Source organism: Humulus lupulus, chromosome 4 (assembly GCF_963169125.1).
Source record: "Humulus lupulus chromosome 4, drHumLupu1.1, whole genome shotgun sequence".
Lineage (NCBI taxonomy): Eukaryota > Viridiplantae > Streptophyta > Magnoliopsida > Rosales > Cannabaceae > Humulus > Humulus lupulus.
The window spans coordinates 101765218-101792268 of record NC_084796.1 but is presented as its reverse complement, the minus strand read 5'-3'; the positions used below and the strand labels follow the sequence as shown (position 1 = coordinate 101792268).

Genomic DNA, 27051 nt, shown 5'->3' with positions numbered 1-27051 from the left:
TTGGGGTGAGGCTATCCTTACCGCTGTCTACCTCATCAATCGTATGCGCTCTCGAGTGTTGAACTTTCACACTCCACTCTCTACCCTTAAAACATATCCACACTCATCTTGTTTCTAATTTCCTCTTAAAAACGTTTGGTTGTACTTCTTATGTCAATGTTCTATGTCCAAACCGATCCAAATTTGATTCATGTGCTCTTAGGTGTGTTTTTTTGGGCTATTCTCCTACCAAAAAGGGGTATAAATGCTATAATCTTTCTACTCAACGTATGTATGTCTCCTTAGACGTTACATTCAATGAAGAACAACCTTTTTATCTTTGTTATCTGTATATATTAGTTGTAATATTAGCTATAAATTATGAATAATTAGTTTCTTATATTCTCCTAGTTATCTAGAATAGCTTCCCTGGTTTGTAATTAAATACATGTTTATTTCTCAATGAAATATAAGCGATTACAATTCTCTTCATGTAATGACCCACCTACTCTAGACTTTTGGACCATTAACGAAACTATACATACAAATCTTTAATAAAACTTACATTTGCGAAAATACCATAACTTTATTAGAAACTTGTAGAAATAAGAGTTACTTTCATAAAATATCAAGAAGGATATGGGATCCCATTGTCTTAAAAACAAAACATAATTTAAAATAAAAGGAGTTACATAATAAGTGTGGAAAAATACATGTAAAACCATAAAACAAGACTACATCCTCGAAAATCGAACTCTCGACTCCTTGACTCCATTCACCACCGATACACATTCCCCAAGCATCCACGAATCTTACCGCCACTATATCTATTTTCCTGCACATATAAACAAAAAGGAATGAGCCTAATGCCCAGCAAGGAAAATCTACCACATAGTTCATATACATAAATTTCATAAGAAACATAAAAACTTAACATAACACTTATATCATGTACATACTATAATGGCCATTATTACTTGGGGTCCCATAGACTAATCAAGTCATATGCCCATTAGATTAGTGGGGTCCTACTAGCTAAGTTGGTCATATGCCCATAATCTATTTGGGGCTTGTTAGTCAAATGGGTCATATCCCAAGCCTACAAACATACATATTTCATAACATATTTTATTACATATTTCATAGCATAAAACATAAGATAACATAAGCATATAACATATAGATTCTATCCTATTTTCCTTACCAAAGTTACCGGGATGTGAGGACAGAGTTGGGACTTTTGGAACACTCCTAAAACCATATATAACAGGGTGAGTAGATTTGAAGAAAAAGAAATGAAAGGAATGGAAGGACTAAACCTTGAGAAAAATACTTACCGAAACCTTTTTGCTCAAGAACTAAGATTTCCTAACCAAAATAAAAATTAAGGTTAGAGGCTGAGTAGAAGACTATGAGAACTTAAAAGAACAAGTACAGAAATGAACTAGAGTTTTGGGTTACCTTGAAGACTTGTAAGACCAATCTACACCTCAAACCGAAATACTATAAAACCTTACTTCCCAAAGTGTTTGATAAGCTTATGATGATCAAGCTTATGATTCCCCAACCCAGGTGTTTACACTCTCACACTCACTTAGCACTTGCAGCCTCTGAACTCTAGAACAAAAGATGAATAATGGCTGGGTACTAGGTCCTATTTATAGAGTTTAGGAATGAAAGGATCTTAATTTTACTTAGAATAAAAATAATAGCTTTTTAGGTGAAAATAATTTGAATTATCGTTCAGCAGAGGCTGAAGACTCATTCAAAAAGGCGTTGGACTTATCAAGAGGTTGAATGGCTGAATGAAAAACGATTTCAAAATGTTTCAAAATATACTGAAGGAGGCGATATATCGCCTGGGCCAGTATGCCCGAGGCTGTCGTGCATCGTCTCGTGTTTTCCGTATCTACATGCTGCGATATATCGCCCCCTATAGCTGCGATATATCGGCACACGCTGATTATTTAAACACGAAATTACACATTTTTAGCTAAATTTGAATGGGGTAAACAGCCTTGACTAAGCCCTCAACGTATTCAAAGCTGCTGACTGACCTTATAGCATTCAAACTTTACCCCTTATTAAATTTAATCATCAAAATACTTAATCCTTCATCACCCATACATAACATGTGCTTAAAATCCTATTGGTTCTTATCTAAACCTTATAGTATAATAAATATTATCCTTAATATTAGTCATATTAATCAAACCTTAGGTTAACATCAATATTCTTAAACTATAGGTTAAACTTTGAAAATCTATAAGTACTACTATGAGTGTCCAAATAAATCCCGGTCTGAACCAAAAATCCACAGTTACAAAGATAATACTATAAATACTATAATACTACTATCTAACTAGCTAAGTAAAGTTCTTGGACTCTACACTTCACCTCTTGTTACATTTAGTTTTATAAAATTCAAATTTTTTTAACAAAATTAGAGTTTAGTCTATTTTAGGGTTTATTTCGGAAACCCTATTTTTGTTGGTTTACTATTCTCACCGCCCACAATAAAAGAATCCCCAGCCGCCGATCTCTGGTTCCCCGAAGTCTGGTGGTCAGAACCCCTGCACGTGGGCCCCATGCGCCGTCGCAAGCAACAGTCCCACCTCCCACGCGCCCGCGCGTGAGAGCGCGTGGCACCAACTCCCGTGGCCATTTTCGTTCTGGTTGGTCTCCGCCGTGTTTCTGGTTGATCGGTGCTTCATTTTTTGCTCACCTAGTTTCCGTACTTGCGACTGTCAAAGTTTGTTCTAGGTTCTTTGCTATGATTCTACTTGGTCTTTTGTGTTTGTTGTCGTGCTTCTTTAAGGAGTTATGGCTGAGAATAAATCAGAGACAAAATCAGTGGTTGTATCTGATGTGGTTGTTGTGATGTCTAAAATCATGGACCATAAACTAATTGGTTTGAATTACTTGGAGTGGTGTAAGACTGTTCGACTTTATCTATGAAGTACTGTGGATTTATTTCAGTAATTAGTTAGTTGACCACAGCTGTAAATAGGGATCAATTTGGTATTAATACCAAATATTTTGTATATTTATTCTTTCTAAAATTAGGGGATTTTACAGTTGTACTTTCTAGAATTAGTTATTTGTATTTATTAGGTCAGATCCTAGGTTGTATGTATATTCCCTCTCGTTGAGATAATAATATATAGAAAAATATTCAAATAATCACATGGTATCAGAGCTCTCCAATTTTTTCTCTGCCTAGCTCTCCAATATTATTTTTTTTTCCTTTCCTCTTCTCCGTGTGTTTCTGTTCTTCTTTCCTGACTGCCATGACTGCTGAAAAAGACAGCTCCATCTCAGAGGTAACCTCCAAGACCTCCTCACTAGATCAGCCCCTCTCTACTCCAACTTCCTCTCACGGCAATGAAGCTATCTCCCTAGTTACCAGTCACAAATTCAATGGGCACAATTATCTTCAGTGGTCCCAATCTGTGGTGATGTATATTGGTGGAAAAGGCAAGGAGGAGTATCTCACAGGTGAAATCTCTGCTCCAAAACAAGATGATCCTGCCTTCAAAACTTGGAAATCTGAGGCCCTTCAGCAGCTTCTAAATCAGTCCTCCACATCGTTGACTGCCTCTCATGGTACTGGAATGTTGGCAGAACGAGGTAATAAATCAGTAGCTTATTTTGTCAATAAAAGAACTACTAAACCTTGGATTCTTGATTCTGGGGCGTCAGATCACATGACAGGAGATGCATCTAATTTTTCTGAGTTTCACATGAGTACAGGAAATCAAACTGTCAAAATTGCTGATGGAACACTATCTAAAGTTGAGGGTGTGGGTTCAGTCATCATAAATAAAGACCTAACCCTCACATCTGTACTCTATGTACCAAAATTGGATTGTAATTTACTTTCTATTAGTAAATTTACTCGTGGCCACCATTGTGTGACTAAATTTTTCTCAAATCTTTGTGTGTTTCAGGACTTGGATTCGGGGAAGAGGATTGGCAGTGCTGAGATGTGTTCTGGTCTGTATGTTCTAAGGAATGAAACTCAATCTACTCGCACAGCCCAAAAATTTAGTTTGCTTTCTTTGAATAATCAATCCATTTCTTGTTCTAATAAAGATAGTGATATTATGCTATGACACTATCGTCTTGGTCATCCAATTTTTTTGTATTTGTCAAAAATGTTTCTCTCTTTATTTATTAATAAAAATCCAAACTCCTTTTGCTGTGAAATTTGTCAGCTTGCAAAACACACTCGCAATAGTTATTCTAGATCAACATATAAACCATCCAAACCTTTTTCATTAATTCATAGTGATGTTTGGGGGCCTTCGCGGGTCAATACTATAACGGGAAAAAGATGGTTTGTATCTTTTATAGATGATCACACGAGATTAACTTGGGTGTTTCTCATGAAAAATAAATCAGAAGCGGGTGAAATATTTCAGCGCTTTCATTCTATGATTCAAACACAGTTTCAAACTAAGATTCAAATTCTCAAAACCGACAATGCCAAAGATTTCTTTAATTCTATTCTTGGTCCTTATCTGATACAACAAGGCATCATTCACTTAAGTTCTTGGGTTGATACTCCTCAGCAAAATGGAATTGCTGAACGCAAAAATCGACATCTCCTTGAAGTTGCTCGATCTCTCATGTTTGGGACTCATGTTCCCAAATTTTTCTGGGGTGATGCCATTCTTACTGCTGCATACCTCATCAATCGAATGCCATCCAAGGTGCTAAAATTTCAAACTCCTTGTCATACTCTTTTGCAACTATTCCCTCATACTCGGTTCATTAGTTTTGTTGACCCTAAAATCTTTGGATGCATTGTTTTTGTACATATCTATTCACAACATCGTAGTAAGTTGGATCCTAAGTCTATCAAATGTATCTTTATTGGTTATTCCTCCCATCAAAAGGGTTATAAGTGTTATTCTCCTACAACTCGAAAAACTTATAACTCTATGGACGTAACCTTTTTTGAAAAACATGCTTACTACAAATCTGAGATTCAGGGGGAGAATGTAAATGAATCTCATCTTTGGGAGAGTATTCTAGGTACCCATACTGACATTATTCCAGGTACTCATACTCATACTCCACCTCTCGATCATACTCATACTCATACTCCACCTCTCGATCAATTTTCCAATCCAGTCAAAGACACTTCTTCGACCTCTTCAGTCATGGAAAATCAAGGTCCAACTAATTCTTCTCAAGTCATAGAAAATCAAGATCCACTCATGACTATTGAGTCTCAACAACAAGAACCTAAAGAGATCCGTGTCTACCAAAGAAGGAAATATTCTGACAAAGAATTAAAAGATCAAACACATCTTGAGTGCCGCCATGAATCGGAACTGGATCCACATCCTCCAGAAATACATTCAGGTTTGAGTAATCCTAGTTGTGATAATGTTATTCATATAAATGATGACCTGCTTATTGCTTTAAGAAAAGGTGTTCGAGCTTGTACTCAACATCCTATTGGCAACTTTGTGTCCTACAAAATCTTATCTCCATCCTATCAGGCATTTGTTTCTACTCTTGACAGTGTACAGATTCCTCGTACAATTCAAGAGGCACTAACTGATCCTAGTTGGAAAAAGGCTATACAAGATGAGGTCAACGCCCTGGTGAAGAATGGTACTTGGGAAATCACAAAATTGCCAACTGGAAAGAAACCCGTGGGATGCAAGTGGGTATTCACTATTAAGCATAAAGCAGATGGTAGCATTGAGAGGCTTAAAGCTCGCTTGGTTGCCAAGGGTTTCACTCAGTCTTATGGGATAGATTATCAAGAGACTTTTGCACCCGTTGCTAAACTCAACACCATCCGTGTCCTTCTCTCTCTTGCTGCAAATCAGGACTGGCCACTACACCAACTAGATGTTAAGAATGCTTTTTTGAATGGTGACCTTGAAGAAGAAGTCTATATGGATATCCCACCTGGTTTTGAGAATTCATCCAACCACGATAAAGTATGTAGACTCAAAAAATCTCTATATGGCTTAAGCAATCTCCACGAGCATGGTTTGGAAAATTCACTAAGTCAATCATTCAGAATGGCTATACACAATGTCAGGCAGATCACACATTGTTTGTCAAACTCGACTCAGATAAAAGGATAGCTATCCTAATCGTTTATGTTGATGATATAATATTGACAGGTGATTACAAGGAGGAACTAGTAATGTTGAAAAGTTTCTTATCAAAGGAATTTGAGATTAAAGATCTAGGGTATCTCAGATATTTTCTTGGCATGGAAATTGCACGGTCAAGACATGGCATTTTTGTTTCTCAACGTAAGTATGTTCTTGACTAACTCAAAGAAACAGGAATGCTTGGGTGTAAACCAGCCTCAACTCCAATGGAATCAAACAAGAAAATTGGCTCTGGGACTGATCAGACACCTGTGGACAGGGGGAGATATCAAAGGCTAGTTGGACGTCTTATTTATTTATCTCACACTAGACCTGACATTGGTTTTCCTGTTAGTGTGGTGAGTCAATACATGAATAATCCAACAGAGGAACACATGGAAGCAGTTACAAGGATCCTGAGATATCTCAAGATGACTCCAGGAAAAGGTGTGCTTTTCAGGAAGAGTGAAAATAAGGAAATCAGAGTGTACACTGATGCAGACTGGGCAGGAGATATAACAGATAGAAGGAGTACTTCAGGTTACTGTTCTTATGTTTGGGGTAATCTAGTAACATGGAGAAGTAAGAAACAGGCAGTTGTTTCTAGAAGCTCAGCTGAAGCTGAGTTTAGAGCTCTAGCTCTCGGCATTTGTGAGGGAATTTGGCTGAAAAAGTTACTTGGCGAACTGGGAGTATTTACAGAAGAGTCTATCCAAATGTTTTGTGACAATCAAGCTGCCATTAGCATTGCAAAAAATCCTGTACATCATGACAGGACTAAACATAATGAGATAGATAGACACTTCATCACTGAGAAGATTGAGAATGCCATTGTTCAAACCGTTTATATTCCATCAAGATTTCAAACAGCTGACATCCTCACTAAAGCTCTCCCAAGAACCAGCTTTGAAGATTTAATTTGCAAGCTTGGGATGTTTGATATATACAACCAAGCTTGAGGGGGAGTGTGGATTTATTTCAGTAATTAGTTAGTTGACCACAGTTGTAAATAGGGATCAATTTGGTATTAATACCAAATATTTTGTATATTTATTCTTTCTAAAATTAGGGGATTTTACAGTTGTACTTTCTAGAATTAGTTATTTGTATTTATTAGGTCAGATCCTAGGTTGTATATATATTCCCTCTCTTTGAGATAATAATATATAGAAAAATATTCAAATAATCACAAGTACTGACAAATATGACCACTTGACTGATGATCCTCCTAAAGAAAAAGATGATTCAAGGTAGACGTGGCTCAGGGAGGATGCTCGCTTGTTCCTTCAAATCCGAAATTCCATTGACAGTGAGGTAATTGGTTTGATCAATCATTGTGAGTTTGTTAAAGAACTAATGGATTATTTGAAATTTTTGTATTATGGAGAAGGCAATCTCTCATGTATGTATGAGGTCTACAAAACATTCTACCGTGTGGAGAAACAAGATCAGTCCCTTATGAACTACTTTATGGAGTTTAAATAATTTTATGAGGAACTTAATATGTTGCTGTCATTTAGTCATGATGTGAAGGTTCAACAACGCCAATGAGAGCAGATGGCTATTATAAGCTTTCTAGCAGGGCTCTCACCTGAATTTGATTCTGCGAAGGCACAGGTTCTTTCTGGTTATGATGTTTCCTCTTTACAAGATGTCTTTAGTTGTATTCTTCACACGAAAATTACTCCACCTGCTTCTCTTAATAGTGCTTTGGTAAGTCATAATAATTATGTGCCTAGGAAATCTTCTACTCCGAGTGGACATAGAGGAGGCAGTTCGCAAGGAGTTGAAACTCGAACACCAGATTATGGAGGCATTATTGCAACTACTGTAAAAAGTCAGGCCACACCAAGTTTGAGTGTAGAAAGCTACAATTTAAAAATCAGCAAAAACGCTTTGCTAATGCTACAAGTACTACTGATGCCACTGATAAATCGATCCTTATTTCTGCTGATGAATTTGCCAAGTTCTCACAATATCAGGAATCACTAAAGTCGTCATCTCCTTCTGTCATTGCTTTTGCTGATTTAGGTAAATCTAATGTGTCTTCTTTCTTCATCATCCAAATGGGTCATTGATTCTGGTGCCACAAATCACATGATAGGTAATTCTAGTATCTTTTCTACTTTTCATTCTCGCACTTCCAATTCTACTATTACCTTAGCTAATGGGTCACCATCTTGTGTTCATGGTCTGACACTATTACTCCTACACTCTTGCTTACTTTGTCATCTGTCTTACATTTACCAAATTTATCCTTCAATTTGCTCTCTGTTAGTCAACTCGCTCGTAATCTTAATTGCTGCATCTCATTTTTTCCCAATCATTGTTTATTTTAGGATCTTATGACAAAGAAGATTATTTGTAAAGGACACGAGTCTGGAGGCCTCTATGTTTTTGGCATACTGCCACGAACTTCTATTACTTATTCGTGTCACTTCGGCTTATGGTCGATTGGGTCATTTGTCTCTTTCTTTGCTCAAGAAACTTTGTCCACAATATAGTAAGGTGTCGTCATTAGATTGTGAGTCGTGTCAATTTTCCAAACACCATAGTCTTAGTTCGAGTCCTCTAGTCAATAAACATGCTAGTGTTCCTTTTGATTTAGTTCATTCTGATGTTTGGGGTCCTATTTTGTCTAAATCTGGATTCAAGTATTTGGTTACTTTTGTGGATGATTATTATCGTGTAACTTGGTTATATTTAATGAAAAATCGTTACGAGTTGTTTACTATATTTTGTGCATTTTGTGCTGAGAAGAATCAATTTAATATTTCTATTCGTACTTTACGAAGTGATAATGCCAAAGAATATACATTTGCTTTATTTCACTCTTATATGATCTCTAATGGCATGCTTCATGAAACTTCTTGCGTTGATATTGCATCCCAAAATGGTATAGCAAAATGTAAAACCAGACATCTTCTTGAAACTACACGAGCCCTCTTATTTCAAATGTATGTTCCTAAACATTTTTGGGCCGATGCTGTTTCTACAGCATGTTTCCCGATAAGTCATCGTTTCTTGTTAATCCTATGATATTTGGCAGTACTTGTTTTGCTCAAGATGTTCGTCCACATGTCACCAAATTAAATCCTAAGTCATTGAAGTGTGTATTTCTTATATATTCTCGTCTTCAAAAAGAGTATATGTGTTATTGCCCCAGTCTAAACAAATATCTTGTCTCCATTAATGTTACTTTCATGGAAAACACTCTCTATTTTTCGTCTTCTTCTATTCATACTCGTCAGGGAGAGGATGATGATTTGGTGGTATATTCTATCACATCATCTGACCTTGACACACTTCTTGAGGAGTCTCCTATTCCTCAACCTATCTTAGACACAACTCAAGACAAGTCTACTATTACTCAACCTGTCTCAGCCACAGCTCTCGACATGCCTCCGCCGCCTATTAAAGTGTACTCCAAACGTCCACCTCCTGTTTCATGTCCTGCACCTGCTTCTTTGTCATCAGATCCATTCCCAAGCAATAATCTTCCCATTGCGCTACGTAAAGGTAAACGTCAGTGCACTTATCCTAATTCTTCTTTTGTTTCTTATAATCACTTGTCATCTTTTTCTCTCTTTTATTGCTTCTCTTGATTCTATCTCGATTGCTAAGACTGTTCGTGAAGTCATATCTCATCCTTGTTGGCATAATGCAATGATAGAAGAGATGAATGTTTTAGATGATAATGGTACTTGGGACTTGGTCGATTTTCCTTCAGGAAAACGGGTCATAGGGTGCAAATGAGTATTCACTGTTAAGGTCAATCCAGATGGATCGATTGCTCGATTAAAGGCCCGTCTTGTTGCTAAGGGTTATGCTCAAACCTATGGAGTGGACTGTTGTGATACTTTTTCTCCTGTTGGTAAGTTGACATCTGTTCGATTGTTTATTTCAATAGCAGCCACTCATCATTGGCCTTTATATCAGCTAGATATCAGGGCAAGTCTGTTGTATTCGAAAATCTTTATATGGTTTGAAATAAAGTACTCGTGCTTGGTTTGGTAAATTTAGTCAGGCTGCTGAGGAAAAGTAAGTCGGACCATTCTATGTTCTATAAACGATCAACTTCCAGTATCATTCTGTAAGTTGTGTATGTGGATTATATTGTTATTACTGGAAATGATATTAGAGGATTCTCATCTCTTAAATCTTTCCTTCATACTGAGTTTCACACGAAGGATTTGGGGATGCTCAAGTATTTCTTGGGAGTTGAGATCACTCAGAGTAAACAATATATTTTTCTATCTCAAAGAAAATATTTCATTGACTTGTTGACTGAGACAGGAAAATTGGGAGCAAAGTCTTGTAGTACTCCAATGAGTCCTAATGTGCACCTTACAAAAGATGGGGAACCATTTGAAGATCCTGAAAAATATAAAAAATATCGTAGGTTGGTTGGAAAGTTCAATCATCTTACAGTGACTCGTGCAGACATTGCATTCTCAGTTAGTGTTGTCGGTCAGTTCATATCATTTTCAACAATTCATCATTGGACAGCATTAGAGCAAATTTTGTGTTACTTGAAAGGAGCACCAGGACGAGGTATTGTGTACGCAGATCATGGACATACTCATATTGAGTGTTTCTCAGATGTAGATTGGGCAGGTTCCAAGGTGGATAGAAGATCCACTTCAGGTTATTGTATTTTTGTTGGAGAGAATTTGGTCTCTTGGAAGACTAAGAAGCAAAATGTTGTGTCACGATCCAGTGCAGAATTAGAGTATAGGGCTATGGTACAGTCTGTGTGTGAGGTAATGTGGATCTATCAGCTATTGACTGAAGTAGGACTTAAGACTTTAGTAGCAGCAAAATTGTGGTGTGATAACCAAGCTGCTCTTCATATTGCATCTAATCACGTGTTCCATGAGCAGACTAAGCACATCAAAATTTATTGTCATTTTGTTCGTGAGAAAATTCTGCAAGGCTTGATCTCCACAGGAAATGTGAAGACTGGCGAACAACTAGGGGACATCTTCACAAAAGCATTAAATGGGATGCGGGTCGATTATTTTTGTAACAAGCTGGGCATAATTAACATATATGCTCCAGCTTGACGGGGAGTGTGTTAGCTGTATATATTAGCTGTAAATTAGCTGTAAAATTAGCTATAAATTAGTTTCCTAGAATAGCTCCCAATTTTAATTAGCTATAAATTAGTTTCCTAGTATAGCTCCCTATAAAATTGGGAGAGAAAAATATGTTTTTATTTCTGTGTATTTTACAGCCTAAAATAGAATATATACATATATATAGGGAAAATACAATTAATCGCCCTCAAAAGTTGAAACGATTAAAATACTAAATAAAGGAAATATTAAAGTCAAATTTAAACAGAAACTATTCATATTCGTAACTGTTAACGCTCCCCTAGTTTGTATATAAATATATGTTTATTTTTCAATGAAATACAAATGAATACAATTCTCTTCACCTCTTGTTACAATTCCAACATTCCACTTCAGGGAAGGACAGTGAGCGAAGTTTCTAGTTGGGATACTTGCCTACCTAAAGCTATCTTAGAAATTGATCAAACTATTCACATCAATCTCTCATCTCCTTCTCTATTTGACATAGGAACATTTGAGCAACAATCTCAGCCCCAAACTAAAGAACTTTTAGTTTACTCTCGGCGACTAAAGGACCATCAGGTAATACAACCAACTACTGCTCTCCAACATCTCATCAGTCTGACCCACAGACTTCCAAATGTAAGTGATCCTTCTCTCAATCCCATCTTACCTAATGATGTTCCTAATGTTGAGCCTTCTAATATGGTGGAACCCGAATCTGAGTTATCTATTGCCAAGAGGATGGGAGTCTGAAGTTGTACTCTACATCCAATGTCCAAATATGTCTGCTATAGTAGACTAACTCTGAAATATAAAGCTTTCCTAGCAAAAGTCGAGCAAGTGGTAGTTCCTAAGGATATAACTGAAGTCCTATCACAGAAAGAATGGAAGAAAGCAGTCTACGAAGAAATTTGGGCACTAGAAACCAACACAATGTGGACAATAGTTAATCGACCTAGAGATAAACATGTGGTTGGATGTAAGTGGGTATTTGCGGTTAACCACAAGGATGATGGAACGATAGATCGATTCAAAGCGAGACTAGTTGCAACAGGATTCACCAAAACATACGGAGTGAACCACAACGAGACGTTTGCACCCGTTGCCAAGTTAAACACAATCAGGGTTTTGCTATCAGTTGCTGCAAATCTCGGTTGGCCCCTACAACAACTAGACATAAAAAATGCATTCCTCAATGGGCATTTGGAAGAGGAAGTTTTCATGAGAATCCCTCCAGACTTCGAGGAAGATATGAAAAAGAAAATGTCTGTCATCTGAAAAAATCTCTCTACGGCTTAAAACAATCTCCACGGGCATGGGTTGAAAGATTTAATCGGGTGGTAAAATAGTATGGGTATAAATAGGCTCAATCGGATCACACTTTGTTCTTCAAACACTCGCAAAAGGATAAGGTAACTATACTCATTGTCTATGTTGATGACATGACACTCACCGGTGATGATTATGGAGAAGAAAGACTTAAAGGCTTGCTAGCCCAAGAGTTCGGAGTAAAAGATCTTGGACCAATGAAGCATTTTCTAGGAACGGAGGTTGCAAGAACAAAACAAGAATTGTTGTGTCTCAAAGGAAATATGTCGTAGTTCTACTCAACGAAACAAGAATGAGTGGTTGTAAACCAATGACAACACCAGTTGAACCAAAAGGCAAGTATAAACCAACAAAAGAGAAGCCAATTGACAAAGGAATGTGATAAACCTCCTATACGGTACACCTACACTAGGAGGCAATGCAATTAATGATTAGATTTGGGGATTGGATTCTTTAGGAAAGTTTAGTGATTTGGTTTAATCTGGTTTGCTGGTTGTTTCTATTTTTGTTGTTTCTGTTTTGGTTTGTTTCCTGTTTGGGGTCAAACGTGTTTGGGTAAGTCAGGGGAATAAAAAGGGATGAGAATGAAGAGTTAGGCATGTCTGATTTTGTGTAATTGAGCGCTAGCTCTTGGAGAGAAACCAAGTCTCTCGAATATCCTAGATTGTTCTTTGTTATTTCAATAAAATTTTCCCCCTTATTCCTTATTCTTGTTCTATATTTTCATGATATACTATCTTGTATCAAAATGTACCAGCAATTAGTGGGAAAATTGATCTACCTATCACACACAATGCCTAATATTGCATTTGCTGTGAGCTTAGTTAGCTAATACATGCACAATTCATTTGAAAAACACTTGGAAGCTATGTGCATAATTTTACGCTATCTGAAGAAAACACTAGGAAATGGATTGCCAATAAAAAATCTGCTTCTGAAAGAGGTGTTGAGGCCTTCACAGATGCAGATTGGGCAGGGTCAGTTGATGATAGAAGATCAACAACTGGATATTGTACTAAAGTATGGGGGAACTTGGTTACTTGGAGTAAGAAGCGACCAGTGGTAATCCGAAGTAGTGCCGAAGCAGAACTTAGAGCTCAAGGAGTATGCGAATTATTTGGATCAAACGCGTACTTGAAGAATTAAAACTTCAAAGGACCGAGCCTTTAAAGTTGGATAGCGATAGCAAGTCAGCAATCAACATAACACACAACCCAGTCCATCATGATAGAACCAAGCATGTTGAAGTGGATAGACATTTTATTAAAGAAAAAATTGATGGAAAAGAACTGTGTTGTAAATATTCGTAGCAAGCAACAACATGCCGACTTACTAACTAAAGGGATATCAACAGAAAGTTTCAACGAGTTAGTTTGCAAGTTGGGCATGTGGAATCTCTATGCACCAGCTTGAGGGAGGGTGTAGAAAATATTATATATTAAGCATTCACTCAGTAACTTTCCAATAAGTAAATCAAGTCGAATTATTAGAAAGTTATTATAATTAAATTATTTAGTTTTAGGCTAATTGATTTACCTTAGAATTTCTGTAATTAATCTAGAATATTTGGTATTAAATACCAGATTTATTTATACATGTACAGTGCCTATTTAAAGGCTTTATTCTCTATCAATAAAGATTACATAAAAGGCTAATTTTCCACAAGAATTATATTGTAATGGAGCAGTAGCTCTTGGGAGAGTTCTGGGTCTCTCGAATACCCAGTGTTACTCAGTTTGTTTCAATAGTAGTTCTACTTACTTTCCCATTTGTTCTTCTTGTTCTTGCCATATATGTGTGATAGAACCAGTGTGATACATCATAGCTTGTCAAAGTTTTGTGTTGTTTAATGAAATATGTAGGCATGTTTATCCAAATTCAACTTCTTAAAATTTAGGAAAACTACAATGAAGCTTTGTCCAAGAAAGTTCGGTTTATGGTGGACAAGGATCGCTTTGATGATCCACATGTCAAGGCCAATCTGCTATTTCAGGTCTGAATCTTTGTAATAATTCTGAGCTTATGAAAATCACTTTTCTATTATTTTGAATTTCTTTTTTTGAACTTATTCCTTGTCATAAATAAATTTTGCTGTCCAGGCACATTTTTCACAGTTAGAATTGCCAATTAGTGACTATGTCACCGACCTAAAGTCAGTCTTGGATCAAAGTATACGCATAATTCAGGCCATGATAGATATATGTGCTAATAGCGGATGGCTTTCAAGCTCAATTACTTGCATGCATCTTTTGCAAATGGTCATGCAGGTATTCCTCTATTGCTGCATCTCTTGTTCTTTTCTTTGTGAATTTGAGATATAGTATAGAAAGGAGGAGTTGAGTGGGCATGCAGTATTTGATTAGTGTGGGCCAAATTGATTGCTCTATAAACATATGGATTGGTTAAAGTTTCTTTATATTGTGGAAAAATCAGATCATTAGTGTAGAAAAATCAGCTGGTTATTATTGACTTTCTGGTCATTTGTAATGAAATGGTGAGAAATAATCACACTTTTTTTATATTTTATTTCTGATACACTATTATACAACTTACGGCTAGAACTATATATAGGCTATACAAGAATCACTACATTAAAAAATAGGAAACGACTCCTATACCCCTAGGAAACCCAAAAGATCAAATCATTAATACTCTATTTCTCTAACTGTCAACACTCCCCCTCAAGCTGGACTATAAATATTGATGAGTCCAAGCATGTTTACTAGGAAATCAAATGCTTGTTCGGAAAGTCCCTTTGTAAGAATATCAGCTAATTGTTGATCAGTTTGGACATATCTAATGCTGATAATTCCTCCATCAATTTTTTCTTTAATAAAGTGGCGGTCAACTTCCACGTGTTTAGTTCTGTCATGATGTATAGGGTTATATGTGCAATGCTGATGGTAGATTGGTTGTCACAGTAGAGTTGAATAGGGGCTTCATATTCAATCCTCAATTCTTCTAGTAGACGTTTGATCCATATAGCTTCACACACTCCATGAGCCATGGCTCTATACTCTGCTTCTGTACTGCTTCTTGCGACCACTGTTTGTTTTTTACTTCGCCATGTGACCACATTTCCCCATACCATTGTGCAATATCCAGATGTAGACTTTCTATCATCAACTGAGCCAACCCAGTTTGCATCTGTGAATACTTCAACTTTTCTCTCAGTTGTCTTCCTGAAGAAAAGGCCTTTTCCTAGTGTTTGCTTGAGATATCTCAGAATCCTATACACTGCATTGAGATGTCCCTGACAAGGATCATGCATGTATTGACTGACTAGACTCACTGCAAAAGCAATGTCGGGTCTAGTATGTGAGAGGTAGATGAGTTCTCCTACCAGTTGTTGGTACCTCCCCTTGTCAACTAGACTTCCTTCAAACGTTTTCCTTTTATCTCCGAGCTCAATTGGAGTTTTGTTGGGCCTGCTTCCGAGCATGCTTGTCTCCTTTAGAAGGTCTAGAGTGTATTTTCTCTGGGACACAGAAATACCTTTTTTGCTTCTAGCAAATTCCATACCCAGAAAATATTTGAGAGCACCGAGATCTTTAACTTCAAACTCATTTGCCAACATTTCTTTGATTGAGTTCATCTCCTCAGTATGATTACCAGTGATAATTATGTCATCAACATATACGATCAATACCACAAATTTTCCACTTCCTAAGTGCTTAACAAAGAGAGTGTGATCAGTTTGACCTTGTATGTATCCAAGCCCTTTGACAACTCTCAAGAAACGATTGAACCATGCTCGAGGAGATTGTTTCAAGGCATAGAGTGATTTGTTCAGTTTGCAAACTGTGGTTGTCATGAGACTCTTCGAATCCCAGAGGCTGACTCATATACACTTCTTCTTCAAGATCCCCATTCAAAAATGCATTCTATACATCAAGTTGATGCAATTCCCAGTCCAAGTTAACAACTAGCGAGAGGAGAACTCTGATAGTGTTGAGTTTGGCAATTGGAGCGAACGTTTTCGTGTAGTCAATTCCATAGGTTTGAGTAAATCCCTTGGCAACTAACCGAGCTTTGTACCTCTCAATAGATCTATTTGCATTATACTTGACTATGAACACCCATTTGCACCCTATTACCTTCTTGTCTGGTGGTAACTCCACTAAATTCCACGTTCCATTATGTTTGAGTGCTCTTATCTCTTCAAGCACTACTGCTTTCCATTGGGGAGAATCAAGTGCTTCTTCGATATTCCTGGGAATCACAACATCTGATAGACTAGAGCTAAAAGATTTAAATAGAGATGACAATTTTGAATAAGAGATGAACCTTGAAATGGGGTGTTGGGTGCATGTTCTAGTTCCTTTTCTCAATGCAATGAGAATATCTAGATCTGACTGTTTGTTTGATGGAAGAGTAACTAGAACTTTTGAGGGAAGTGGTTCCATCACCGGATTGGACGCTTAACTGTGCTGAGGATTCGTAACTTGTTTATTCCTTCTGAAATACACTCGTAGTTCTTTCTGTTGGTCTTGAGGAGAAGATCCATATTCGTGAGAGGGTTGATGTTCAGGCTCAGAAAACAATGGAGGCTCAGAAGAAGAGAAAGGGGTAATTTCTGGCTCAAAAGAGAGAGGAGGGGATAGAGGTAATTCTAACCCCCACGACCATTGAGCTTCTCGCTCGTGATGATTATGATGCTCCCCCTGAAGCGAGGAAGCGAGGTGGGAGTGAAGTAAGGAGTATTTTCAAAGAAGGTAACATCACGTGAGGTATAGGATTTTTTGGTGAGAGGACAATAGCATCGATAGCCTTTCTGTGTAGGAGAATAACCCAAAAACACCGTCTTAATGGCTTTAGGATCAAGTTTACTCCTATTTTGGGAGTGAATGTGGACAAAAGAAGTACAACTAAAAATTTTGACAGGCAAAGTATTTGTGGACACATGAGGATACAGAGTTTGAAAAACAGAATATGGTGTTTTGAACTGAAGGGGTCGACTGGGAAGACGATTAATGAGATAAGTAGCAGTGAGGACAGCATTGCCCCAAAGGTAATTTGGAACATGCGTAGTGAACATGAGAGCACGAGCTACTTCTAAGAGGTGACGATTTTTCCATTCAGCAACCCCGTTCTGCTGGGGACTGTTAACACACGAACTTTGATGAACAATCCCTTTTTTGAGAAGGTAGGGACCGAGAGTGGTATTAAAATATTCAGTACCATTGTCGGTACGAAGTACTCTGATAGAGGCTTGAAATTGGGTTTGAATCATATGATGAAAGTTTTGAAAAATTTGATATGTTTCTGACTTGTGTTTAAGCAGATAAACCCAAGTGATACGGGTGTGATCATCAATAAACGTAATAAACCAACGCTTACCATGAGAAGTAGTGACCTTGGAGGGCCTTCATATATCACTGTGAACAAGAGAGAAAGGACTAGAGGGTGCATACATCTTTGGAGGAAACAAAGCACGTGTATGCTTGGCAAATTGACAAATGTCACATTGAAATTCAGCCACCTTCTTATGAATAAACAAAAATGAGAATAATTGTTTTAAATATGAAAAATTTGGATGCCCAAGTCGACAGTGCCATAACATAATTGTATGAGAAGTGAAATCAGATTTTGAAACATAGAAATTAGAACTAGAGCTTGAATCCAAATGACCTTGTTGTTCTTTTCTTTGAAACTGTCCATCAAAGAAATAAAGTCTGTTACGAATCCTATCACTGCCAATCGTTCTCCCCGATGATAGATCCTGAAAGTGACAAGAATTTGACACAAATTTAGCAAGGCAGTGATTATCAGCAGTTAACTTATGGACAGAGATTAAATTGCATTTCAAGGAAGGCACATAAAGAACCGATTTAAGATGTAAATCAACAGACAATGTAATGGTGCCAACTCCTACAATAGGAGAGTAAGATCCATCTGCGATTTTGACACTAGATTTAGTGGAACATGGATAATAAGAATCAAATAAGTGAGATAAAGTTGTCATATGATCAGTTGTGCCGGAATCGATTATCCATGGTGTTTGGAAAGTAGAAAGAATATTACCAGACTGTGTAGTCGAGGTACTATGAGAGTCGGTAACAAATTTGGCTTTTAAGGAAGATGGATTAGGAATTGTGGGCCTAGACTTGACAGAAGTAATGGTGGATTGGTTATGAGTCTGAGTTTGGATAGGCCCACTGGTTGGGGATGAAATTTTTTTCAATGTTTGACATGTTGGAAATAATAAGCTGAACAATTTCTGAAAAAAAAAAAAAGTTGGTTTAGTGACAGATAAAAAATATTGAACAGTGAGCAAACAAAATATTGGGCCTGGCATCAGTAGGGAAAAAGCTTGGGCTATTGGGCTTTAGTCTGAAAGAAGAGGGAGAGACTCTGAAGGCTACGGGGGGCCGAGTGTTTACTGGAGACAAAAACAAAAAAAATTGGCAGTGAGGAGACACCGGACTGGACTGGTCGAGACCTTCGGAGAACTGCCTGGGATTGTGCGACGCCGGAGTGGAGCGACTGGGGTCGGGTTGCGTCGTGGCTGGCCGTCCGAGGGCTTCTGCAGTTGGGCGGGCCGTGTGATTGGACGACGGACTGGTTCTTGCCGAGATCGGTGACTGAAACGGATTTGCCGGAAAAATTGGTAGTTGCTGGAAAGGACAGAGAGGAGCCTTACAGCTCTGATACCATAATGAAATGGTGAGAATCACTATATTAAAAAACAGAATAGGAAACGATTCCTATACTCCTAGGAAACCCAAAAGATCAAATCATTAATACTCTATTTCTCTAACTGTCAACAATTTGTCCCGTGGTTTTTATCGTTTTATAGATTCAATTTCTTGACCAGATATCTTGCTAGGTCAGACTATTTTATTGTCTTGATTAGCTCTATTCTCTTGTTAAATAGGGCTGTATCTCATCAATTTAATCAATCTATTAATAAAAATATTATTTTAGGATGAACTTCTTCCCATTTTTTCTGCATCTGATAATAATACCAAAAGAACAAAATTTTAAAAATAGAAAAAAAGAAAGAAAAAACACTACCTAGATGTTTTCAAATATCAGATGTCTTAACGAAAGGTTTATTCAGATTCAAACCTTTGGAGACCTCACTGGCAAGCAGGGCATGGTCAATATCTTTGCTTGTTAGTATTGACTTCAGCCGGTCATTAATGACTTGAGCTGGTTTTTTTTTACTTTGTTTTTATTGTCTTATAGATCCGATTTCTTGGTCTCTAGCCTAGAATTTCGGACTATTTTATTGACCTGAATAGCCCTATTCTCTTGTCAAATAGGGATGTATCTTATCAATTTAATTGATCAATGAATAAAAAAGAACCAGTTCAGGATGAATTTCTTCTCATTTTTTCTGCATCTGATAGCATATATATATGTGTGTGTGTGTGTGTATAAAATCACAGAGCAAGATTTGGACATTCCAAGGAAGCAGAAGTAGTATTTAAGGTTTTGAGTTTGAGTCATTTTAGTAAACTTAAAAACGTGATAATGTAAGTTAATCCACAATGTGGAGAAACAAGTTGATTTTGTAGAGCGGGTAAAAACAACTCAAATTATGAGCCAAAAAGTGGTTCAGAATGATTAATTTGTGACAGAGTATGAGTTACTACTATACATAGGAGTTTAAAAGGAGAGGTTTTATTATACCCGGAAGCTTAATACTTAGATTACTTAGTATCGTGTCAAGCCAGGATTCTTCTTTTAGCATTAAAAAAAACGTGTCTGTTGATTTCAAAGCTAATTCTATGTGAAGATTCAAATAAAAAAGAAAAAAAATGATAGATTCAAATAAAAAGAAGAAAAAAAAAATCAGGGTAGCCTACTGAGTGCTAGAAAAAGAGTCCATCAAATAAGTTTGTATTTATTAGTAATGATTTTTTTAATTAATTAGCTCATATTATAGGAGCATTACTCTACCTTGATACATATTTTTGATTCCTGCCAGGGTTTATGGTTTGAGAAAAATTCTTCTTTATGGATGCTGCCATGCATGAATGTTGAACTTGCGGATTCTTTAAGCACAAGGGGAATTTCCAATTTGCCACAACTATTGAATTTCTCTAAGGCAACCTTGCAGACCATGATAGGAAATTTTCCTGCTTCAAGATTATTTCAGGTTTGGAGCCCTATGGATGTTTTTATTTTCTAATGAATATATGCATACATATATACCATACATCTGCACATTTGCATTCACTTGAAGAGCACATTTGCAGTCACTTGAAGTGCACATTTTCTTCTGTCTTCTAAGAGAAAGTTTATATACTCCCTGCCTTCTGCAGACTTTTCCTTTTTCCTTCTCTGTTTCATTTTTATTACTTTGTTATTAACTCTATTTGTTGTTGTTGTGTTTCAATCTTGGAAATTCTTCTTTGAGGTGGTCATAGATGATGTAAGATATGTCCATATTTAAAAAGAGAAAGATTCTGGTTCACTGTTCCAGACATAGGAGAAAGCAAGCCTCTTCGCTTATTTTTTTTTCTTCTTCTTTTGTTTTGTCTTTAGGAAAATGTTATTCATATTTTCCTATTGTTTGTTAGTTTTTGTGTGTATATATATATATATATATATAGATAAAATGATCCCATGACTTAATTAACTGGTCTCTCCTAGTTGAAATCAGTTGACCCTTAGCAAGCTACCATGCTTGCCTTATTAATGCCATTTGTTCCAATATAGTTCTATTGTGAGGAAAAAAAATAGTAGGAAAAATAGGACAAGAACAATATTCAAGTCATTGGCTTAAAATAAAATTGTTAATACAACTCGGGGTAACTCATTTTGTTTAAGAGTCAGTTGCTTGCCATTCTGGGTCGGTGGTGATAATGACAAGTGAGGAATAATTTCTTTCTTGATAGGACCTGCAATGTTTCCCCAATCTCCAAGTGAAATTAAGACTTCAGCAGAGGAAAACCAACGGTGCAAGTTCCCCCTCTTTGAACATCAGATTGGAGAAGAGAAATTCGAGGCGAAAGGCATCAAGAGCTTTTGCTCCTCGATTCCCCAAGGTAAAAAAGATTAATCTTATTCTAAGTTTCTAAGTACTCAGAGTGGAAACTAACCTTGATGTATTGTTTGCAGGTAAAAGATGAAGCCTGGTGGTTAGTTCTTGGTAACACCTCTACCTCTGAGTTACATGCTATAAAGAGAGTGTCTTTCTCTGATCACTTGGTTACCCATATGGAGTTGCCATCAGATCAAACTGTTATTCAGGTCAGCTGTTGCCTAATTATTATTATTTTTATTCATTTCTTGCTTGCTGGTTTTTATATAAGGGTAGAGATCTGCTATGATTTTGTATATTTTGCCAGGCCCATGAATTCAAGTTAAGTATCATCCAATTTTTTTTTATTTAGGATCAAATGTAGTGAAAATTGCATTATAAAGTATCCTTTTCTATTGAGCTATGGGACTTGTTTGACAATATACATAATTTTGGTCAACAATATCTATATAATCCATTTATATAAAACGCAAAAGAAAAAGCGTAAATGTTTCCAAACAATCCCCCATGGTTGTAGTATTTTGATAAAGTATGATATCAATGTTTCCAAACAATCTTCTATGGCTATATATAGCTGTATTTCGATATTTTTGATGAAGACCAATTATTGGTTCTCACTGTATGTCTAACTAGCGTTGTTCCATTTTTTATTGATAAAAACTTTTGTATGGTCGTTAACTCGTTTAATGTTGCTATTTCTAGGGAATGAAGCTGATTATAGTTTCAGATTGCTACCTTGGTTACGAACAAGAGCACTCCCTTGCTGAACTTCGCACCGCCAGGAACTAAATTGGTCACTTGCTTTTATTTTGGATTCGAGCCCCTTTTTCAATCACCAAATCGTTAGCTTACACCAACAATAACAAACTAGCAGTGACGTAAATATATTTATATATTATCATAAGATCGATACAGAAGGATTTTTTTCTCCTTTCATAAGGAAATTAGAAATTTATTTGAAGTTTTTGATTTCATTGTAATGGCTATAAATACTACATAATTTTAAAAAACAATATATAATATCATTTAATATTATTGTAATTTGTGTTAATATTTAATATTATGAAAAATATAATTACCATCGGAGTAATCATTTTTGTTCTTTAGTCTTCACTCTAACACTATGTTTGGTTGAAGAGGAAAGTAGATGGAAAAGAAAAGTGGAGAGAAATAAATGATTGGTGGGACTCACGAAAATCTATTATTCCAAAAGTGGAGACAAAAAAATTGGGATTTTCTATTTGTACCCCAAAATTTTTGTTAGGACACCTTATTTTTATTAGAAAATAATATATATAATATTTTTTTCTACTTATGCTTACTTTTTAAGCTATTTTTATTGGTCTCATAAACTTGTTCATTTCTCTGTTTCAAAAATCCATTGTTAAGATCGGGTTAGGGATCCAAATTTGACGCCTTAATTAGGTTTGTGTTGTGGAATAAGAGATGTTTTTGTTTACTAGAGCTTCTCCCATTTAAGAATAAATTAGATTAGGTGTCCCCTTTTAGATAACTATTTTAATTTTTACCAATTTATTAATTTTCTTACTTTTATACCTAGATTTATAATGAATGTCCCAGCATACTATAAAAAAATTGTATCAATTGTAGTTGTCAATCATATCCAACTATTTTTACTGTTAGTTAATAACTTTGAATAATATTTAATAACAAATAAATACAACAAATACATAGTTAAATTAATAGTTAAAAATCTATACATTTTATTTTGTTAAGCCTAGTAGTATAAATTTTAAGCATTGTGATTTAAATTTTAAAGAGACAGTAATTTAAATTTTAAGTCTTGTGGTTTAACTTTTAAACCTTGTGGTTTAAATTTTAAGCCTTGTGGTTTAAATTTTAAAGAGTCGTGATTTAAATTTTAAGTCTTGTGGTTTAAATTTTAAGTCTTGTAGTTTAAATTTTAAAAACTAGGGGTTTAAATTTTAATGATCTGTGGTTTGGATTTTAAAGGATCATATTTTATGTTTTATATGGTTGCGATTTAGATTTTAATCGCGTGGTTTAACTTTTAAGCCTAGTAGTTTAAATTTTAAAGAGATTTTGTTTTAACTTTAAGTTTTATGGTTTAAATTTTAAAGAATCGTAGTTTAAATTTAAGTCTTGTTTAAATTTTAAAGAGTCATGGTTTAAATTTTAAGCCTTATAGTTTAAATTTTAAAAACTAGTGATTTAAATTTTAAAAAGTCGTGATTTAGATTTTTAAGGATCATGGTTTATATTTTATACGATCGTGGTTTAGATTTTAAGCCTGGTGGTTTAACTTTTAAGCATTGTGGTTTAAATTTTAAAAAGTCGTAGTTTAAATTTTAAGCCTTGTGTTTTAAAATTTTAAGCCTTGTGGTTTAAATTTTAAAGAGTCATGGTTTAAATTTTAAAAAGTCGTGATTTAGATTTTAAATGTTCATGATTTATATTTTATATGGTCATGGTTTCGATTTTAAGCCAAGTAGTTTAACTTTTAAGAATCGTGGTTTAAATTTTAAAGAGTTGTGGTTTAAATTTTAAAGAGTTTGTTATTTAAATTTTAAGTCTTGTGGTTTAAATTTTAAAGAGATGTTTATATTTTAAATCTTGTGGTGGTTTAAATTTTAAAGAATCGTGACTTAGATTTTAAAATATTATGATTTATATTTTATATGGTCGTAGTTTAGATTTTAAGTCTAGTGGTTTAACTTTAAGCCTAATGGTTTAAATTTTTAAAAGTCGCGGTTTAAATTTTAAGGCTTGTGGTTTAAATTTTAAAGAGTGGTGGTTTATATTTTAAGCTTTGTGGTTTACATTTTAAAGAGTTGTGATTTAGATTTTAAGCCTTGATGTTAAACTTTTAAAGGGTCGTGATTTAGATTTTATGTCTTGAGGTTTACATTTTAAATGATTGTTGTTTACATTTTAAGATTTATGATTTACATTATATGCCTTGATTCTTACATTTTAAAGAATAATTTTTCATAGATTGAATACATTCCTATAAATATAGTTGTCACACATATATATGACACAATACAATTAGAATGCATTTCCAATTTAACTATAATATGACACATATAATATATATTACAACAATACTGAGAACCATGTGTTCAAATAAGGGTAATTTGGAAAGCCTAATGATAATAATGGGTAAAGTTTAACTAAATATATTTAGTGTCTAATTTTAGTTAACTACTCCTAAAAGTGGGTAGTTCTCAACTTTTCCCCAAATTTAATGCCATTTTGGAGTTCCAAGTAAAAATTAGGCCCAATGCCCAGTTTTAGAGAGTGATATCTATTTTTACCCATGTGTTTTTTTTATTTGTACCCAATTTTTTAATTACTCTTCCCATAATATCCTTTTAAACTCTATTCTCCCCTTGTTCCCACTTTCCCCCCCACATTCTGACCTTCGAGCTTCCCACCACCACCTTCGACATTCCCCTGTCTTCGGCGAGCTTCCCCACCACCACCTTCAAGCTTCCATTGTCTTCGGCGTTGGCGATTATTCGACAACCATGCAAGTATTTCGGCGGTGACGGCGGCTCCATCGAACCAGGCTGCAGCGCGATTCTTCCCCCCACGATAGAGCCATACTCCCGATTGTTCCATTGACAAACTCTAGTCTATATATTGAAGTAGACTACTGTATATTTTTCTTCCCCAACAACAGAGCTCACCTCCGATTTCCAAGCCATTTTGGAAGCTTGCTTTCTTGTAGTGAGGTATGTAAAAGAGTTTTGTTTAATATTTTTCACTCCATTTTTTTTGATGAAAATCCTCATCAAACATCAAATAAATAATTTATGTTCTTATACAATGTTTTTATTGTTTGTTTTGTTTTGATGAAAGTCCTCATTGCTTTTGGTTTACAAAAAACTATAGATAGTTGGACAATTCTCATATTAGTTGTAGAGTTTATCTTTCTTCCTAACATTATTGCATTTTGTTCTTGGTTTATGTTTTATTTCCCCACTTGTTTATGATTTTTAATTCTATTTTGTTATTATGTTCTTTGTATTGTATTTTTTGTTTAGTCTAACTTGGATGATTCAATATTTATGTTATTTGATTTCATGCACTCCATGTGTTTGATGAAACTTTTCAAGTAAAGTTCATATGTTCAACTACAAATGTTATTAGTTTTTTTTTCTTCCTTTGGTGTAATTCTTGAATTGGTTGACATTGAAGCATTAAGTTTTTAGATTTTGGTGAGTGTTTTTTGTCATTTCTTTGTGGATTGTTATTGATATTGAGTTGATTTTCTTGAAATTGTGTTTGATAGGAAATAGTAAAATGAAATTAGTCATGATTTTCTTATGGGAATATTTCTTAGTCATTTCTTGACATGAATTTTTCTTTATTAAAAGAAAGTTAGGTTGAAAAAGGGTTGGTAGGAAGAAAATTGTGAGGTTAGAGACACACTACTTTGGTGATATCCAAATAAGGTTCTTGCTAATGGGAGACAACCTAATGGAGGGAGTGAAGTCACTCCAATTTTCCTTGCCCCCAAACCATATAAGCCATGTTTTATTAATAAGATGGAAACTATTAGATGAAAATTTTAACAGTTTACATACAATAATAACTACCAATAAGATATATCTTTATTTGATTCTAGAAGATAATTATTTTATGCACACACACCAAAGGGTAAATCTCAAAACTATATCATAAAAAGTACACTTTTGATGTATTTCTCAAAGAAATTATATATTACCTTAGTATAGGTTGTGAATGAGATAATGAGCATGACACTGTATTGCTCAATAGTGTTGGCTCTATTGAGATGAGGATTGATGTAGTAGTTCTGAACGAAGTCATCACTGCCAACACTCACTACATAAAGAGCGTCCTTAATAATGGATTTAGCTTTACTCTGGCTAGCTACTTTAGCTAGCTTTTTTTGGTATTCTTGGAAATACTTTAATTGCTGGGACAATGGGATTGCGTGCTGTAAAAAAATATTGCGGTATTGATCAATTAAGTTTTAGATATTCAAAACTAACTAATGCATAACAAATAATGATTAAGTCTAATTAAGTTAGTATAATGTTGTTGACAAAAGTAAACATTTTCAAGGTTTACATAAATATATAGATCTTACTCACATATCGAGCTACACTATTCTCATTGTAACCAGATGCAGCTGAAGCAAAGTTGGCTCCAATAAGAATTTTTTTTCCTAATGCTTCTTGGGTGAGATAGGCCGATGCGCAAGTCTTGAAGCCTAGAGTCTCAGCTGTATAGCAAAAAACTTGCTCAATATCATAAACACAAAAGCATGCATTCATGCTCTTATTGACATATTATTATTACTCAGAATTAAACTACTTAATTAATTTGTTGATCCCATTATAAGCTAGTGCTAGAGCTAAACAAACATTATGGTAGTTGTTTTTGTTGTTGTTGTTGGGTTTCAAGTACTACTTACCAATGAGGTCAGTGGGTAGTTTGCTATTGCAGAATCTTCCGGTGGGTTGGTGATTTTTCAATGGTTTTGGTTCATCATCTTTTCTACTACACCATTGTTAATATCATGATTTTT

The 27051-nt window shown here is 35.4% G+C and overlaps 1 protein-coding gene across 5 annotated transcripts in view; it reads left to right on the top strand.

Moving 5' to 3' along the window:
- The window catches only part of LOC133830675 (DExH-box ATP-dependent RNA helicase DExH14), a 108431-nt gene extending 85881 nt beyond the window's left edge, over window positions 1–22550 (top strand). For 3 of the 5 annotated variants that reach the window (XM_062260701.1, XM_062260702.1, XM_062260700.1), the window contains 6 exons: window positions 14412–14507; window positions 14614–14781; window positions 20451–20621; window positions 21364–21513; window positions 21587–21718; window positions 22212–22550. In XM_062260701.1, the coding sequence (XP_062116685.1) occupies window positions 14412–14507; window positions 14614–14781; window positions 20451–20621; window positions 21364–21513; window positions 21587–21718; window positions 22212–22298 (804 nt within the window). In that variant the 3' untranslated portion in view covers window positions 22299–22550. Of the gene's footprint in view, window positions 1–11578; window positions 14508–14613; window positions 14782–20450; window positions 20622–21363; window positions 21514–21586; window positions 21719–22211 lie in introns of those variants that run through there. The other 2 variants (XM_062260703.1, XM_062260704.1) reach the window with 2 other exon arrangements.
- Window positions 22551–27051: the final 4501 nt, after the last annotated feature.